Source organism: Coturnix japonica, chromosome 24 (assembly GCF_054131305.1).
Source record: "Coturnix japonica strain WE chromosome 24, WE-NBRP24, whole genome shotgun sequence".
In the NCBI taxonomy this organism is placed as follows: Eukaryota; Metazoa; Chordata; class Aves; order Galliformes; family Phasianidae; genus Coturnix; species Coturnix japonica.
Window position 1 is genome coordinate 1,920,185 of NC_140686.1, and position 16,673 is coordinate 1,936,857.

At 40.3% G+C, this 16,673-nt stretch overlaps 1 protein-coding gene across 1 annotated transcript; it reads right to left on the minus strand.

The window, feature by feature from the left end:
- Window positions 1-1,513: 1,513 nt before the first annotated feature.
- LOC146756966 (uncharacterized) lies at window positions 1,514-14,860 on the minus strand. Its single transcript, XM_085523285.1, has 12 exons — window positions 14,658-14,860; window positions 13,595-13,709; window positions 13,163-13,336; window positions 12,945-13,051; window positions 11,483-11,631; window positions 8,621-8,671; window positions 6,223-6,256; window positions 6,073-6,142; window positions 4,770-4,830; window positions 4,220-4,404; window positions 3,294-3,441; window positions 1,514-2,413 (listed from the first exon to the last, which is right to left on the minus strand). Exons 1-11 carry the CDS (start codon window positions 14,858-14,860, stop codon window positions 3,313-3,315), a joined length of 1,278 nt encoding a protein of 425 aa, XP_085379411.1. The 3' UTR covers window positions 1,514-2,413; window positions 3,294-3,312.
- Window positions 14,861-16,673: the final 1,813 nt, after the last annotated feature.

A 16,673-nucleotide genomic window follows, 5' to 3' on the forward strand; every position in this document is an offset into this window, starting at 1 on the left:
TCTCCTCTTCATTTCTTTTCCAGCAAAAGATGCATAAGAATGGTGGCTGACATGACAATGTCCCTCGTGTTGGGACAACGTTAAGGAAGAAACTCCAGCATGCTTCAGTCTCAGCATATGGACACCCTGAGTCATCTTCCCTCTTGCCTACACCTCCATCATCTGGCACTTACTATCACATTCCACTCTACAGGACATACCACAAAAGCACGATACAAAACAACCTCACACTAAGAGGAAGCTGCCAACACACACGGCTCCTTGCTTAGTGCTATCAAGGGATACCTCACCTGACCATGATTCATAATCCTGCAACTTCTGACCAGGTACATACATAAGAAACTGACATTTAGGAATGAAACAGAAGCTCACAGCTCCAATACAGTCCAGAACACTGCAAGCATTTTAAATCTTATCACTTCAAAGTCTAGTATCTTCTGACCACCAAACTCCCATCTAGAGCAGACCACAGTCAGTTCTCTCTTCTAAGCTACTCCATTATGTAAAACAAACTCAGGATTGACTCACACAGAAACGCAAGGAAAATTTACAGGAATGAGCCAGACAGGAGCAATGGCGTCCACTCTGGAAAACCATAACTGCTGATTCCAGCCTGAGTGCTGACTATTCACGCTTTTCCAAAATAAACTTTTTGCACATAAAATGCACTAAGAGAAAAGTGAATGCACCGTGAGTGCTGCTTCCACACCTTCTGAGCAGCAACTGACCAATAGCTACACGAGCTCTGAAAACATCTACAGCAACAAGATATCCTCTGGAGACGGACATACTATCTTCTGCTCTGAGACCCTGGGGTGAGTACCTAAGCACCCACCTCTCTCTGATCAGGTCATGCTCTCAAGCATACAAACGAGTAGCACAGGAGAGATCTCCTACATTTTACAACTGAACAAGGTGAGGCACTGGAAGAGTCTTCTCCGACTTTGAATCAGGTCAGCTCTTGGCTGAAGCCCTGAAAAACCACAGCTTTTCAATCTGATAGTACCCATTAGAAAGGGAATCAATAGTGTCACACACAAGGCACACTAGACTACCTACTTGTTTTGTGCAGATCAAGGAGAACACAGCAACAAAATTAATAAAGAAACTTGCATCATACATAATCATTAGGAACCCAGCACCACCATTTGTGACCTTTAGGAAAGAACGAAAAGCAACAAAAGCTGCAGACCTTCTCTACCACAGCAGGCTAGGGTTCACAGCTAAATCTTAAACCAGATACCACTCCCACCACTTTAAGCAACCACTTAAAGCAAAGAAAAACACCCGAACAAATACATATCCAAAAAGTATACATAATGAACCCAAGAACCGCCTGGACTAATCAAGCAGGCCAGCAAGTTCAGTGTTCACTGCTGTTAATTAACATCAGCCAAGCACTTCATTGCTACAGCACATACTCACTGAACAACAGGACTAACAAGGAAAACAAAAGAAAAAGTTCACTTGTATATAAACACAGACAAATCCAATCTATGAGATAGTTACCCTTGTTGTGCTCCCCTGAAACACTCTGCAAGCGTACTCCATGTTCAACTGCAGGTGGGAGAAACACAGGAGGAGATGCTTTCCTCGAACCTTCAGAACACGGCTGTACAATACAGTACATACGCGTAAGAATTTGTACAAAACAATTTTTTTTAAATAAAATCTAACAAAGGCTTTTGCATTTCAAATAAAAGGGCAAAAAAATCCTCACAATTCATCTAAACTATTGCATAATGTTGATTAAGGCTGGCAAATCACAGAGCCACACAAGAAATTAATACAGGAAATCAAGATGTTGATTGTGAACAAGAAGCTGCAGCTCTGTGTTGATTGAACATTGGCATCAAATTTGCACCTGGCATTCAAATATCAGCCCACATTGCTGGGGCACATGTCCCACAATGTTGAGTGAGTGCATCACTACGTTGCAAAAGCAAGATTTGATTTGCTTAAAGGCCAAAAAGGCAAAGCTGATAGCGATTAAGCTATCTAGAAAGTCTTGTATTTTTAAGAAAGGAGTGGGGAATTAGTTTTTTTCCCAACAACAAAGGCTAGAGGGGAAGTAGTTATTCTGTTTCACTACTGTGCTAGAAAATCAACTCAAAAGCCTGCAACCAAAGGGCCGATACAAGAAGCTTAACCTAACTTTGTCCCAGTACTATCTCCACACAGAACCTACACTACAAGTATTTCGTTGACCCTCAGATACAGGACATAGAGCAGCAGCAATATGGGGTAAATAAGCCTCACCAGGGGCAGGGCTCAACGCAAAGGCAAGCTCTCACGTAGTTCTCATCTGGCTCTCCCACAGACTGGGGAGATGCACATTTCACATAAAGTACCTCAGAATCCCAGGGAGAATCAGACTCTTCCTTTTTCTCTGCTCCTACTGTGGGTTGGGCTTCTACAAAAATAAAGGAGAAATACAGACACTGAGAAATATACTGCACTACACTTTTATACCCCATCAGTCAAATAAAGGATCTGAAAGACGAGCAGTAATTCTACAGCAAAGAACAAACCAAACAGTGAGTCCCACTCAAGGGTAACTTTACATCCAGTCACATCACAGTATTCTCTTCACTCCTCTTCATCTGTTTTCCAGCAGAAGATGCCCAAGCAGGACAGCTGACATGGCTACGTTCACCATGTTTGGACAATGTTCTGTGCAGCATCTGACCAATAGCTACACATGCTCCGAAGAAGTCTACTGCAACAAGCAGTGCTCTGGAGTCAGACAATGGAAATAGTATCTTCTGCTTTCACACCCTGGGGTCTATGCCAAATTACCCAACTCTCTCTGAGCTGGTCATGCTCTCAAGCCCACAAAGGTTTAGCAAAGGAGAGATCTCCTACATTCTACAACTGAACAAGTCGAGGTACTGGAAGAGTCTTCTCTGAGTTTGAATCAGGTCTGCTTTTGGCTGAAGCCCTGAAAAACCACAGCTTTTCAATCTGACAGTACCCATTCGAAAGGGAATCAGCAGTGCCACACACAAGACACACTAGACTACCTACTTGTTTTGTTCAGATATAGGAGAATACAGCAACAAAATTAATAAAGAAACTTGCATCATACGTAATCATTAGGAATCCAGCACCACCATTTGTGACCGTTAGGTAAGAACGAAAAAAAACAAAAGCTGCAGACCTTCTCTACCACAGCAGGCTAGGGTTCACAGGTAACAGGAAAGTTTATCATCTTTGAGGATAATCATCATTTTACTTTATTTACTGAACATTAATACTTATAGAGGAGCAATCAGGATCATATTTAAACTCACTTCTCGCATAAGCTGTGTCTTATGAAACTTTACGGACTTGATGTTTATTACTAGAAACAGAATGTTTCACATCCCCCAAAACTGTCGTTTGCAGCTTCCTTCTTGTATCTTCCTTCTCCTGTTCTTCTTTCCATTTAGGTGACTCCTTCTAAAACAGATTGACCAAAACAGCTGAAAAGCACAGAAATCAATATCTACTTCACCACCCATTAACAACTTGGAAAACGGTTTTCTTGGGTAAGACTTAAATGAAGCAAAGTGCAACATGGTTTCTAAAGGCCTACAATTTTTAGTGGGAATCTGCACAATTAAACTGCAGTGCCTCATGTTGTAAACCTCATCTCTGGCTATGCAAAACCTCTGAGAAGCACTTCCTTGTGTCAATCTAAATGCAGTTTCATTGATATTATTCAGAAAGTCTTCTTTCTGCCTACATATCTCACAATTTCACTAGTTTCCTGCCCTCAATTTCATTCAAAACTTCCTTTTGTTTCTTCATTTCCAGTCATTACCTCATGAATTCTACTAAATGGCTACAACTTCTAATGGATATTATCCATTCCCTCAGTTTTACATAACAGAAAGTGCACAGATTCCAGAAAGAATGAAGTTTCCTGTCTTTCTCCTTCCAAAACTCTCCAATCTCATAATAAAAATATTGAAAATAATGTCTGAGTTTGGCTATGAACAAGATGTTTTCAGTATCAAAATACAATGATTGAATACAGATACGTGATTGAGTATTAACAGGAAAATAGTTTACTGTCGCTTACCTGTATTACCCTTAACAAACTCTTCCAATTGAATCATCCCTGTACACTTACTTTTGTGCTTGAGGGAAATGCTGCCCATAGATTTTCCTCATATCTATTTAGGCCCAGGTTTTCACTTTCTTGTTTTAGTGTTTCATGGAATTTATTATGTACCTCTTTGCACTGCCCTTCTTCCTCTTCCACCAATTCATCTTCCTCAAGGTTGCCTGAATCTGAGACATCTTGTTTCAACAACTGTCCACATTCTCCTCTGCTCAGATTTGCACCTGTTGGTTTTTTTTGTTTGAGGCTTTTCTTCTGTGACTTAGGAATTTCAATTCTAGAACTATCACCACCACCTTAAAGCATGAGAAAGGGAAAGAGGAATATGAATCAAATGGGTTATATAAATAGCAGCAGGCATTTTACCCATTAAAAACACAGGAAAGTAGTCATCTGGGACTGTATGGAAAAGAAGCCAGGTAAGGGCAGGATGGGAGAAGGACACATCAGACACAAAGGCTTAGGAGGGGACTCAGTATGGTCATTTCCATTATCTTACTTATTTTATTCTGACATGACCATCTGTTCTGTTCTTATAACACTACTTTCCTCAATTACTACAGCCAAGTGAAAACAACAACAACAAAAACCGAAATGAAATTACTTAGTAAGTTTACTTTTGTATGTCATTGTATTATGAAGTACTTTCCAAATAACTTACCATTATTTCTGAATTTTTGGGGAACATTCGTTAACGATGTCAAGTTTGGCTTCTGTGGCTTCTGCAAATAAAAACACATTTTAAAAGAATTATTTGATCTGTTTTTGTTTGCTTTTTTGTTTTAAAGCAAATCCTTTACTTACATCAAATCTTGAACAGTAAATACAACCAGGCTGTCCCCTTTTGAAAGGACTCAGATACTTGCTAGATCCTTCAACTTTAATTACACAAACATTCCTCTCCTCTTGTGTACAAGTCAGTGACTATTCAAAACTATCTGTAAATGCGTAACAATTCTAAAAAGGTACTTTAATCTATTGGTAAAATACAACTACACTCGCGATTACTTACTTGTAAGTATGCACAACTCAAGTATCAATTAAAGTTCCTGAAGCTTGAAGAATAAATTAGTTAATATAACTCCACTTAGTGAAATATCTGTAAATTTCAAAATAATGCTAGAAATTTGAATCACTTCCCCTAAAATCAATGTAAGAAAATAGAAAAAATTTTAAAGTACACATGCTTACATCTCCAGCATTACAGAGTGTGCTGAACTAACAAACTAAAGTTCCTAATCACTGCAGAATCCCAGTGCAACAGACTAAATACTCCAGACGCCATTGAAAAAACTGGTAATCCTTTGGAACATTCATAAAAACAGCAGGATAAGCACATGGAGCTTATAAAGAGAAAAGTCCAAATATTCAAAAAATGAAGATAGTCATGCAGTGTGAGATTATATACAAGCACGGAATGTCATCCCACAGAAGGAAAAAAGAAAGAAAGAATAATTATTTGAGCAACTCAAGTATCGAACACTCGAGGAACCTAGCGAGGAAGGAAAGAGAACCAGGTGATGAACAATTTCACTAGATTTTGATAAATAAATGTTCTTTTTCATTATCGTGTTCTTTTTCATTAATCATCCTATCATGTAAATTAGGGGAAACAATTGTGAAGTTTGAAAGAGAACAGAACAGGTTATTTATTAACTTATCAATTCCTAGGGTTGGCAAATCTCACTCAATGAACAACTAATACGATGTGGTAGTTTATCTTAATATCTACTCTTTTGCCTCAAACCACAAATCTACTGCATGTTCTGCCAAAGCAACAATTTTTAGGAAAAACTTACAGCAGAAGAAAGGTTGGCAGATGAGAGACTCTTCTTAAGGAGGAAAAAAAAAACAAAAAAAAAAAACCAAAGAATTGGCTGGAAAAAGAGTTTCCTTCTATCTCATAGGAAATTGCCTTCAAATCACTTATTTTACACAACTATTTTCCCATAAAGGCACCATACCTTGGCTGTAAAATCCAGTTCTTCTTCCTCAGAATTATTCCAGGTGCCATTACTGCCCTCTTTTTCAGAACTTCAAAAACAACGAAAAGTAAGTACTGGTCCTCTCAAATAATTCCTCAAATAAGCATTTGGTATTTTTATAAGACTCACCTTGTTGAGTATCCTTCGAAAAAGTCATCCATTGCTGTTCAAATATAAATCGACATGTTGAGATTAGATTTTGCATACTAAAAATTAACCAATACAGACATTTAACATGAAAACAGCTCATAAGAGTACAGAAGCTGAAGTGGCCAATTCAATAAGAACAGCATGAAGGAAAGTATTTACAAAACAAATGCTTTTTCAAATTATACTGAAAAACAAATCAGACATATCTACAATATCTACCATTTTTTGCTGCCGTACCTTGCTATGGATTATAAATAAAGTATATTTATAAATACAAAGAAAATCAAAAAGCATACTCAGGAGCTATAGGTTATCCCTAGCTAGAAGAATCACCAGCATTTCTCTACAGTGAATCAAAAAATGATATACTTGAGACAAAAGGAGCATTAGCAGGGCATGCTATACTACACCCCCAAGTTTTTATCAGTTCAGTGAAGGTAGTAACTCACACCTAAGACTATAGGATAGGTCAGGTCAAAAGGGATCTCTGGAAGTCTCTCAACCAACTACTTAAAGCCAGCTCAGCTTTGAGGTCAGGAAAAGTTGGTCAGGGTTTTATTCAGTCTAGTCTTGAACACCTCCAAGAGAAGGTTCACAACTTCTCTATTTTGCCATCCTTATCATGGCAACACTTTTCATCTCCAGCTAGAAACCATCTTGCTTCCATTTATACCTCTTGCCATCTTCGCTTCCTGTCAAGTATCACAGGGAAGCATCTGGCTTTGTCTTCTCATCTGCATTGGACGCTGCAGTTAGGGCCCTTCAAAGCTGCCTCTTCTTCAGGCTGAGTAAGTCCACTTTCTCAGCCCTCTCTCACAGGGCAAATACTCCTTCACAAATATGATGGCTCCCTAGAGAATTAGCTTGCTATTGATCCATCGACCTCTCACGTAGAAGGAACTCAAAATTACAGCCAAGGCACAGTCAAGTGAGTGCTAAACAGGGGCTGACAATCGCTTCTCTCAGTCTCCTGGCTTTGCTACTCTTAGCACAGTGCAAGCTGCAGCCCTTAGCTGCCAGAGCACCCTGCTGCCTCATGCTCAGCTTGCCTTCTGACAGGTCTGTGTCCTTTCTCAGCAGAGCTGCTCCCCTGCCGTGCAGTCCCATCATGTTTTGTAGGAGGGGGCTTTTTCACCCCAAATGGGTCTTGGTATTTGCCCCCGATGGATTTCTTAAGATGCCTGCCAGTCTATTGCCCTGGCTCATTGAAGTCCCTCTGAATGCCAGCTCTGTGCTGAAGCATATCCAACAATCGCTCTTACTTCAGATCATTAGCAACCCTGATGAGAGCGCCCTGCAGTAAATCCTTCAGGTCACCGTTCTAATGAAAACTGCAGTCTAGGAACACAATTTTTGAAGCGCTAACACCTCTTAACAACTAAAACATAATAGAAGGACTTTCTGATTCCCAGCACAGAAGGGAAAACAGACATATCTGATCTCCACATAGAAATCATAATTCCTGAAGTTTCTGAACTGTTAAATATTATAACAAAAAGAAGGGTTACTACTAACAACCTACAAATGAGTGTACAAATTTTGCCTTTCCTAAACACAGTATGCGAGAATATTCCCTGATCTGAACACAGCTTTCTGAGATGCAGTACAGTATAAATGTTCAAAGAAATCTCATGTAGAAAAAAGCTAGAGGCTGAAACTTCCCATCTGAGGGCATCTTAAATGGTTCAAATGCTAACAATCTGATTGTTGATGTTTTCCACTACAGAAAACACAGAATATTCTTAAATGCTAATGGAATCCTGCTGTATGTAAAGCTAAATAACTAACTCAGTACTATGACTCTATCTGCTAACTTTCCACGCAGAACAGAAAATTGCTGCTGTGTGGAACAGTTAAACTCTGGACGAACGACTTCAGTTACATCTTCAATGAGTACCACTAGAAGTAAGGAAAACAGCTCATTAAATTACCTACACTTTTGCCTTCAACATATAAACACTGCCAATGATCCTGCTATCCTTTAGAAGGTGAGACAGGAATCTGATGAGATAGCTTTCAGCTAGACCAAAACCACAGCCATGACGCACTGACACAGAAATGAGATCTAGTCTCCAGGGACCCGTTTCCACTTTAACTGAAGCCTATATCACCATTTCTGAGCAAGAGGAGAACAGATTACAAAACAAACAACCCCAAAACCAACACTATCACAAGTGATAAAAGCAAATGCTGAATTCAGTAATAAGGGACTCATGCAAAACATGCAAAGAAACAAAAGCTGCCCCAAATCCACTCTAACTCATAGATCTTAAATCAAGATACAGATCTGCAAGATAATAAGCACCTATGATGAATAAGTATTTGTGTATCACAAGACATGTGTGGTATTTAAAATACTGCTGTGCAGAATGAATACCTTCACTCGATTCTCCTGTTCTCAGAGTCTGCTCAGGGGACCGTTGCATTTCTATATCCATTAAGGGAAAGGCATGGAAAGGACAGACAACAATGACATCAGAATAAATGCGGAATCTCACAAGTTTGGAAAATACAAAAAGCACACACACAAAGCTACAGCACTGGGAGAATGTGCTGTGACTATGACATGCATTTGTGTGCATGTGTACATCTGTGTGTCAAAAGAGAAACTGTGGAACACTACCTTGACATCAAATTCTTTCACAATAAATCTGTTACTTTTCTCTGGAGCAGAAGGTTGTCCTACTTACATGGATTTTATCACATACACATGCAGTGCTGTGGAAAAACAGCTACTATCAGAAACATACACTTAAGAGAAAGTTTAAAAGAATCATAGGATGGCTTGGGTTGAAAAGAACCTCAAGATGATTTCTCATCCCTTCTGGCTTTTCTCTGTTTCCTTAAGAGGGAATACAGGAAAAGTTTTATCTGACCTCAGGAGATAAAAATCACACAGAAGTGATAATTTACTTTTGTAAAGAGTTTTACAATGCTGAGACAATTCCTCTAATCATAGAAACACTAAGGTTGGAAAAGATTATCAAGTCCAATTGCAAATGACTCAGGGAAACACTGAACAATACACTAGTATGTGCTGCAGTGGCCAAACATACTGTCACTGCAAACATACTAGAAACAGAAATAGCACAACTACTGTTTTCCTCAAAAAGAAATTGTTACTTAAAATCTAAGAGATCGGTCATTCAATACGTTCTGGAAGCCAATCTGTACGTGATTAATAAAAGGGTTCATGTTCTGACATCCAAATAATCATGAGCAAACTTGTTGAAAAATGCTGACCTGTTCAACATTCTTCAGAATCTCCTCTTCTAATTAGAAGGTACAAAAGTAGCAGAAAGGATAAGGTCAAAATTTTAGATAGCAGAAAAATAAAACAGAAGAGCAAAAGACAATAAAAGAATTCCAAAGTGGGTATTTCTCTGGTCTCTCTCTCAACATCCCGGCTTCTCCTCTAAAGGACACTTTTAAGACTGTTACTGTGGCATATTAAAAGGACTCTCATGATTCAGGGTGTGGATGCAATCAGAGACTGCAGAATTAATTCCAATATTGTTTCTACTACGCTACTGAACTTTCTCTCTGCTCCCTCCTACTCCTCATGCTGGTGTCATCTTTAAGAGACTGAGCACAGGGAGAATCACAGAATGGTTTGAGTTGGAACAGACCTTTAATATCATCTAAATCCAACTCCCTGCTATAGGCAGGGACACCTCCCTCTAGACCAGGTTGCTCAAAGCCCCATCCACCTTTGGCTTTGAATGCTTGCAGGGAGGGAGCATTTACAACCTCTCTGGGCAACCTGTTCCAGTGTCTCATCCCCCTCACAGTAAAGAATTTCTTCCTGATATCTAGTCTAAATGTACCCTCTACTTGGAAGAAGAAACCCTCAAATCACATATTTTAAATTAACCCAGGCCTGTTAGTCCTTACAATGGGGTACCAGAGCAACTATCTACGTGCATGGAAGGTAGCAACTGAGTGGATTTGGATAAAAAAAAGTATTTCAATGATTAAACCAACTGTATCGAGCCCCACTGAAAAACAAGCAAACAAAACTTCAAAACCAAGCTACGAAGAAACTTTTTCAACCACTCTCTAGTTCAAAGTAACTGCTCCTAAGTCAAAGGCAACATCACTTGGGTCTAAAATCTATACTTCCATCTGGGATAAGTCCAGGAAGAAAAAATATGCCATGTATTCTTTGTTCATATTTCTAAGTCTTTATAATAAAAAAGTAATGAATTGTGTTTGAACAGTCTGCTGCCCATCTGACACATGATTCTCACAAAACCCTTAAAAATAAGGAACAAATAAAACCTCGTACGTTGGGGCTTGAAACGTAAACTGCAAGGCAATCTCATTCATACTAAAATAGCAACTTTCTAAGATTCATTTAGGGCAATTTGAGCTTATAAACGCTGCCTGGATTTTACAAATTCATTGAAGGAATGTATTTCTTTTATTTACAAGGCAATGAGAAAATGTAACAGTTTTTCTGGATCACAAAGTCTTTCTCAGTTGTTTTTTTTTTTTCTTTTTTAAATAAAAGTAATTGAAAAAAACATTATTTGATTATAAATCAAACCATGTCCAAAAAGATATGGTGTATACAAACAATGTACTGTTGTTGCTTATGAAGTTATTTTTCCAAGACAATTTTTGTTACGTCTCCACAACACAAACAAAAGCAATTGTAATTGAAGGTGAGAAATTATGTCTCCCAAAAAAGGAGCTTTATGCAGGTGAAACTATTAAAATTAAAACAAAGTGACAGAAATCCAGTGGTAATCAACAAAAGATGCATCTTCTTGCAATTCATCTGCTGCTTCGCTGCTACAGAAGATAAAACTACTATTTGGGATGAAACTACAGCTTTTGCAATTGGATTTTCTGAACAACAATCTAAATGAGCATCTCTAAGAAAAATTGCACACCCATAAAACAAGGCTACTTTAACCTATTTTGTTTCTTCTCTTCCCTCCTCCCCCTTGCTAAAGGGACAATTTAAATAAATGGGCAACTTGATGTGCTGAAAGTGACAACTGTATGAGCAGATGGATGTAGTGCACACAAATCACAACTGTCCCCACAGCCTGTGGAGATGCAGTGTAAACTAGCAGCAAGCAAACACATTCATAACACTTCTTATTACAGTCCACCTGATGCTTCCACTGAAGTCCACACTGAGCACGGTGAATTTAAAAGATGCAAACCAACCTAAGGAAGGGGCCACCACGATTCTGCCCATTAGCTCTACCACAGTTAAGTATCCTACCTCCTCTGCTCGAAGCAGCTGCACCCAACGTAAAGCCAGCAGCTCTTGCCTGGTGAGGAGTCACTGGCACAGGGATGCCTCCTTTAGCACCTGCAGAAGCTTCCCCTGCATTCTCATGGTCTGCATATTCTGCCAGTGTTTTACTAAGACTATGGAGAGCAAAAAAGGAAATGCATTTGGGAAAAATAATCCCATAGCTACATAAACACTTAATGGGATAATAAGAGCCTTATACTATCCATCCTAAACATAACCATAGCCAAAACAATTTTCATATTCAGTAAGTGTAACATACTCTACTTTTTGCAAACCGTAACATACTCAAATATAATGGACACATCTATTTTATAGATGCACATCCAGATCTATGAAGTTATTTACTTCTGCTCGGTACCCTTTGCAGTCCAGTTTTTACAAATACAACCACTCTTATGAATGAACACCCATGGGTAAAATACTTATGTGTAGGAGGAGTTAAACTGCTTAGTAATTTAACAAAAGAAATAACAGCTAGATCTCCTCTGAAACAAAACAGGTGGTTCCTGCTCAGTGGAACTGAAGACAGTAATAACAAGGGTTCTGTTTTGAGAAGAATTTACAAACATTTCAGTTTTTCAAGTTGAACTTCTGCGTCTGTGGGCTACAGACACATTTTAATAGTGTATAGCAGGCAGACATCAGCTTAGAAACAAACACTTGAAATCTTACAGAGAATTTTGAGCAGAAGCCCTTTTCTCAACTTTCAAATTAACACCAGACACATGAACAGTATACGTGAGAAGATGTCAATGAACACATCTTCAAAATAGCACCGTTAAACTTGGTGCTGTTACCAAAAAGGTTCAAACTCAACACTGATAACTAAAAACCTAGCAATAAATTTAAAAGTTTACCTAGCATTTCCATGAAGAATAGCATAGTCCTCAGCTGTCCATCCATTAACGTCTTTATGGAAAATTTCAGCACCATAGCGAAGAAGCATTTCTACCAACTTAAGCTCCCCACCGGCCGCTGCAGTCATAAGTGGGGTTCTACAGCATCCAAAATACAAGACAAACCATACAATTTAGTCAGACATTGTAATTATTTTAATTCCCATTTGCTCAATCTCAAAGAAAAATAAAATCACTTTATGAACAGAAAAAAAAGCTTCCATATTAACAACACTTGCATACAAACTTGGCATCAATTTGAAAAACTCTCTCTGGCATAACAGCAATGTTGCTGGCACAATAGCAATTTTCCTGCCACAGCGGCTACCAGAAACAATGTTTTCTTGCAGTTTTCAATGCAGAAAACATGCAATAATGCATGTCACCTGCCAAGCTGAGACCTGCTTTCGCCAGTCACTCAACGAGCTCTTTCTCTGTGTCTTTCTACTTCAATGCTCATTCCCATCCCTCCCATCAGTCCAACCTGAAGACAACTAAGGTGACCTGCAGAGTTTAGACCATCTCCTCACCTTTCACACGGATCTCGAGTGTGAACATCAGCTCCTTTTTTAAGAAGGAGCTCTACCATTTCTTTGTGATTTTCAGAGATAGCAAGAGTAAGAGGAGTACATCCGTCCTGAAAGAACAGAAATAATTCAAGTTAAAAATCAAAAGAAACAAACAAAAAATCTACAATAAAAATATCAATGCAACTTTTTGAACTTCTCTATTGAATATCGAAATGTACCTTATTCTGAGCATTGATACGGGCACTGTGCTCAATTAACATCCCTGCTAGAAATGTGTTAGGAGTTACAGCAGCCAAGTGAAGGGCAGTGTTGCCACCAGCATCTGCCAGGTTCGGATCAGCACCATGCTCTAGCAGGATCACTGCACATCTTTCTTTCTGGCATTGTACTGCCTGGAAACAACACACACACACACACACAAAAAAAAAAAGGTAAAATTTCCAGCAGTCATATTTCACTGTGTCACTACTACTACAACTTCCCATTCCTGGAATATAAAAGCATCTGCCAAGATTAGCTAGCACATGCCAAAGCCACACTGATTACAGCATGCATGCTTCTACACAGACTTACTTAAAGAATCTGGAAAGACATCATTTAATACATAATCAATAATTCCTACTTGCAGCAACATAGTATGTTCTACTTACCTTCATCAGTGGAGATCTGTTATCACTGTCAAAAAGATTTAGCTTACACTTGTTTTCTACTAGAAACGTAACGACATCCTCACGTCCATTTGCACAAGCAAGATGCAGTGGTGTCCTAAAAGTGAAACGTGTAAATTGAAACAGACAGCTAAATAAATATTTTCACTCTGTGGTACATGAACAGGGCAAATTGCATTTCTTTATCCCAATTACCTCCCAAAATAAACAAAATAAAATAAAAACAAGCTTATTCCATTACCAGCGTGCACCAAACCATGTCCCTTAGTACAACATCTACATGTTTCTTGAACACCTCCAGGGACGGTGACTTTACCACCAACCTGGGCAGCCCATTCCAGTGCACAACCACTCTCTGGAGAGGCTTATCCTAGCATCCAACGTGAACCTCCCCTGGTGCAAGCTGAGGCTGTTCCCTCTTGTCCTAACAGCTCCCATCACGGGCAGGCTGATGAGTACCCTCCATAAGACCAGCTTCCTCCAAGGCAGAGAAGATGAGGACGAAATAACAGGCAGAACGTCAAATAACTCATCATGCCTTGTCACAGACATGGAACAACTCGAGGGTGACTGTCCCCACTGAGAAATTCCCAAATAAGTATACAAGATCCTTCACCTCCGAACAGAAGCCTGACAATATTGATCTGAGCACTGTATTTATTATTTATTTAGCACAGTGTACCGCAAAGAGCTCGAATGAGTAATTTAACTGTAACAAACACAACTTTGTGCAGGAGCCCCTCCTCACCCAAAAGCAGCCGTTACCAAGCACTGGGGAATATGACAACCTAAAGGAACCACCATCAGCTTCGCAAGCAAGAAAGCCTTCATGAAGCCAGCAGCCTTATCGCTGCCTTTTCTCACCAGCCCCCAACAGAGCTCCCAGCTCGGAGGAATGCCGAGCAGCCCTACGAGGGATCCAGGCCGGGAGGGCACATCGGAGCGGCCTCTACCGGCCGTCCCAGCCACACGCGGCCCCCGTTAACAGCAGCCCTCTGTGCCCAGGTCATGCAGCGGGGATCCCGGCCCGGCCCGCCGCCCTTACCGCTGCGCCTTGTCGCGCTCGTCGATGTCGTGCTTCTTCAGTCCTTGCTGCACCAGGGCCAGGTCTCCGGCGGCGGCCCCTCGGTGCAGCTTGGTCAGCTCCTTCCGGCGGATCTCGTACGCACCGGCGGAGCACGCCGAGGCGGCGCTGCCGAACGGCGGATCCCGTATTTTCTTCTTTACGAAGCTGAGCATCTTCTTCATATTGTCTCAAAACTCTGCCGGGCCGAGTCCCGAGCAGGACGCGGAAACACGGCGCACGCTCAGGAAGCCGCGGCCCAACCCACAGGCTGCAGGGCAGCCTCAGGCTCCCAGCCGGAGCCGGGAGCCCCACGTATGCGTTATACGTGCGATATTAAGCGATATGAAGCGATAGTAAGCGATATGAAGAGGATACACACCCGCGGAGAGCAGGAGTGTGCGCGTCTGTAGGCTCGGCTGCCTCAGAAAGCGGTTGGCAACGGTGTGTCCTGGGGCCGTTGCCTTTGGAATAGTCACGGGGATAACCGTCTGCAGGGTTATTTCTTGCCCTACTTGTGGGTATTATTTAATAGGGATCTCAAAGCACACGTTTTTAACCTGTTACTAAACCAGTTGTCAGCTTTCTGTCTTCAGTTTTCCCATCTTCCCCTCCCCCCCTCCACCTTTGTTCATACTGTTTATTAAATCTTTAATATGGGTGATTTTGAATAATATTTTAAATTCATTCCTGTTAAAAACAAATAGTTCCATTTAATTTTTATTTTTCTTCAGAAATTGGTATTTCCTGTCACAGTTCCTCATATTCTCAGTGTGTTCTCTTTGGTAATCTGGAGCTTTCTCTAAGAACCATTGAGCAATTGCTATTCCTGTTGCTGTCTGCGTGAGGTGATTCCTCTTCTTTTACCCAGTACTAGATCCACGTAGCACAGTAAGATTTTCAAGTAAGGGCTTAAGTGTGGCTTAAGTGTTGCGTAAGCATTGGCATTTGGGTTAGTCTGCTAAAGACTCACCTTTCCTTTGACATAACAATACGGCTGGATAATTTAGCTCACAATCCTTGCAGCTCTGAGGTACAAAATGGCAGTCTGAAGCTCTCTTTTTGCAGTCTTTATTTTTCCCCTATTAAATCACTGTGTGTATTTTGCTTATTGAAGAGTAACAATGGCAGTAAAGGCTTGTGTGCTGCGTGTTGTCTGGTCATAGAATCTTTTAATCATAGAATGGAATGGCCTGGATTGAAAAGGCCCACAATGACCATCTAGTTTCAACCCCCCTGGATATAGCCACATCCAGCCTGGCCTTGAATGTCTCCAGGGATGGGGCATCCTCAACCCCCTTGGGCAACCTGTTTCAGTGAGTTACCACCCTCTGTGTGAAAAACTTCCTCCTAATATCTAACCTAAACCTCCCCTGCCTTAGTTTCAAACCATTCCCCTTGTCCTATCAGTATCCACAGGTGATTTACTACGCCTGATTTGCAGCTGATGTGTTTACAAGCTGGGAAATCTGGCTGGGCAGATAGCATGTTTCTGCATTGCTTGCTCCAGGGCTTTGAAGAGAACTGGGCAGTTGCAGGTAGAGACTATAGCAGCTCCAGCTCTGTCTAGGTTGGAGAGCTGGAGCTGAGGTGGTGCTTTTGATGTTACACTCTTGCTTCCCTATGCAGCCAATGTGTATGCTTAAATACAGTTTTGCTTGTTCCTGGTCCAGTCTGAAGCTCTCACACTGTATCTCATGCACATGGTCTGTTAATCCTCAGCTGGATTAACAGCTAGTTTCTATTGATAATGCTGAAAGAATTCCTTTTGGCTTACTCTAAATGAAAAAGATGCAGCTATGCTTCCCATTTTAACAATGAAAATTAAGAATAGGTTTCAAGATTGAAAAAAAAAATATATCATTTATTTGCTTTCTTTATGACTCCATTTTCAGTTGACATAAATACATGACTTGCAGATTTTCAAATGGAATATATGGAGTTGCAACTAAAAGTTTGATCATGTCTCTCTACCAGACCTCTACAAGTCTCATTTTA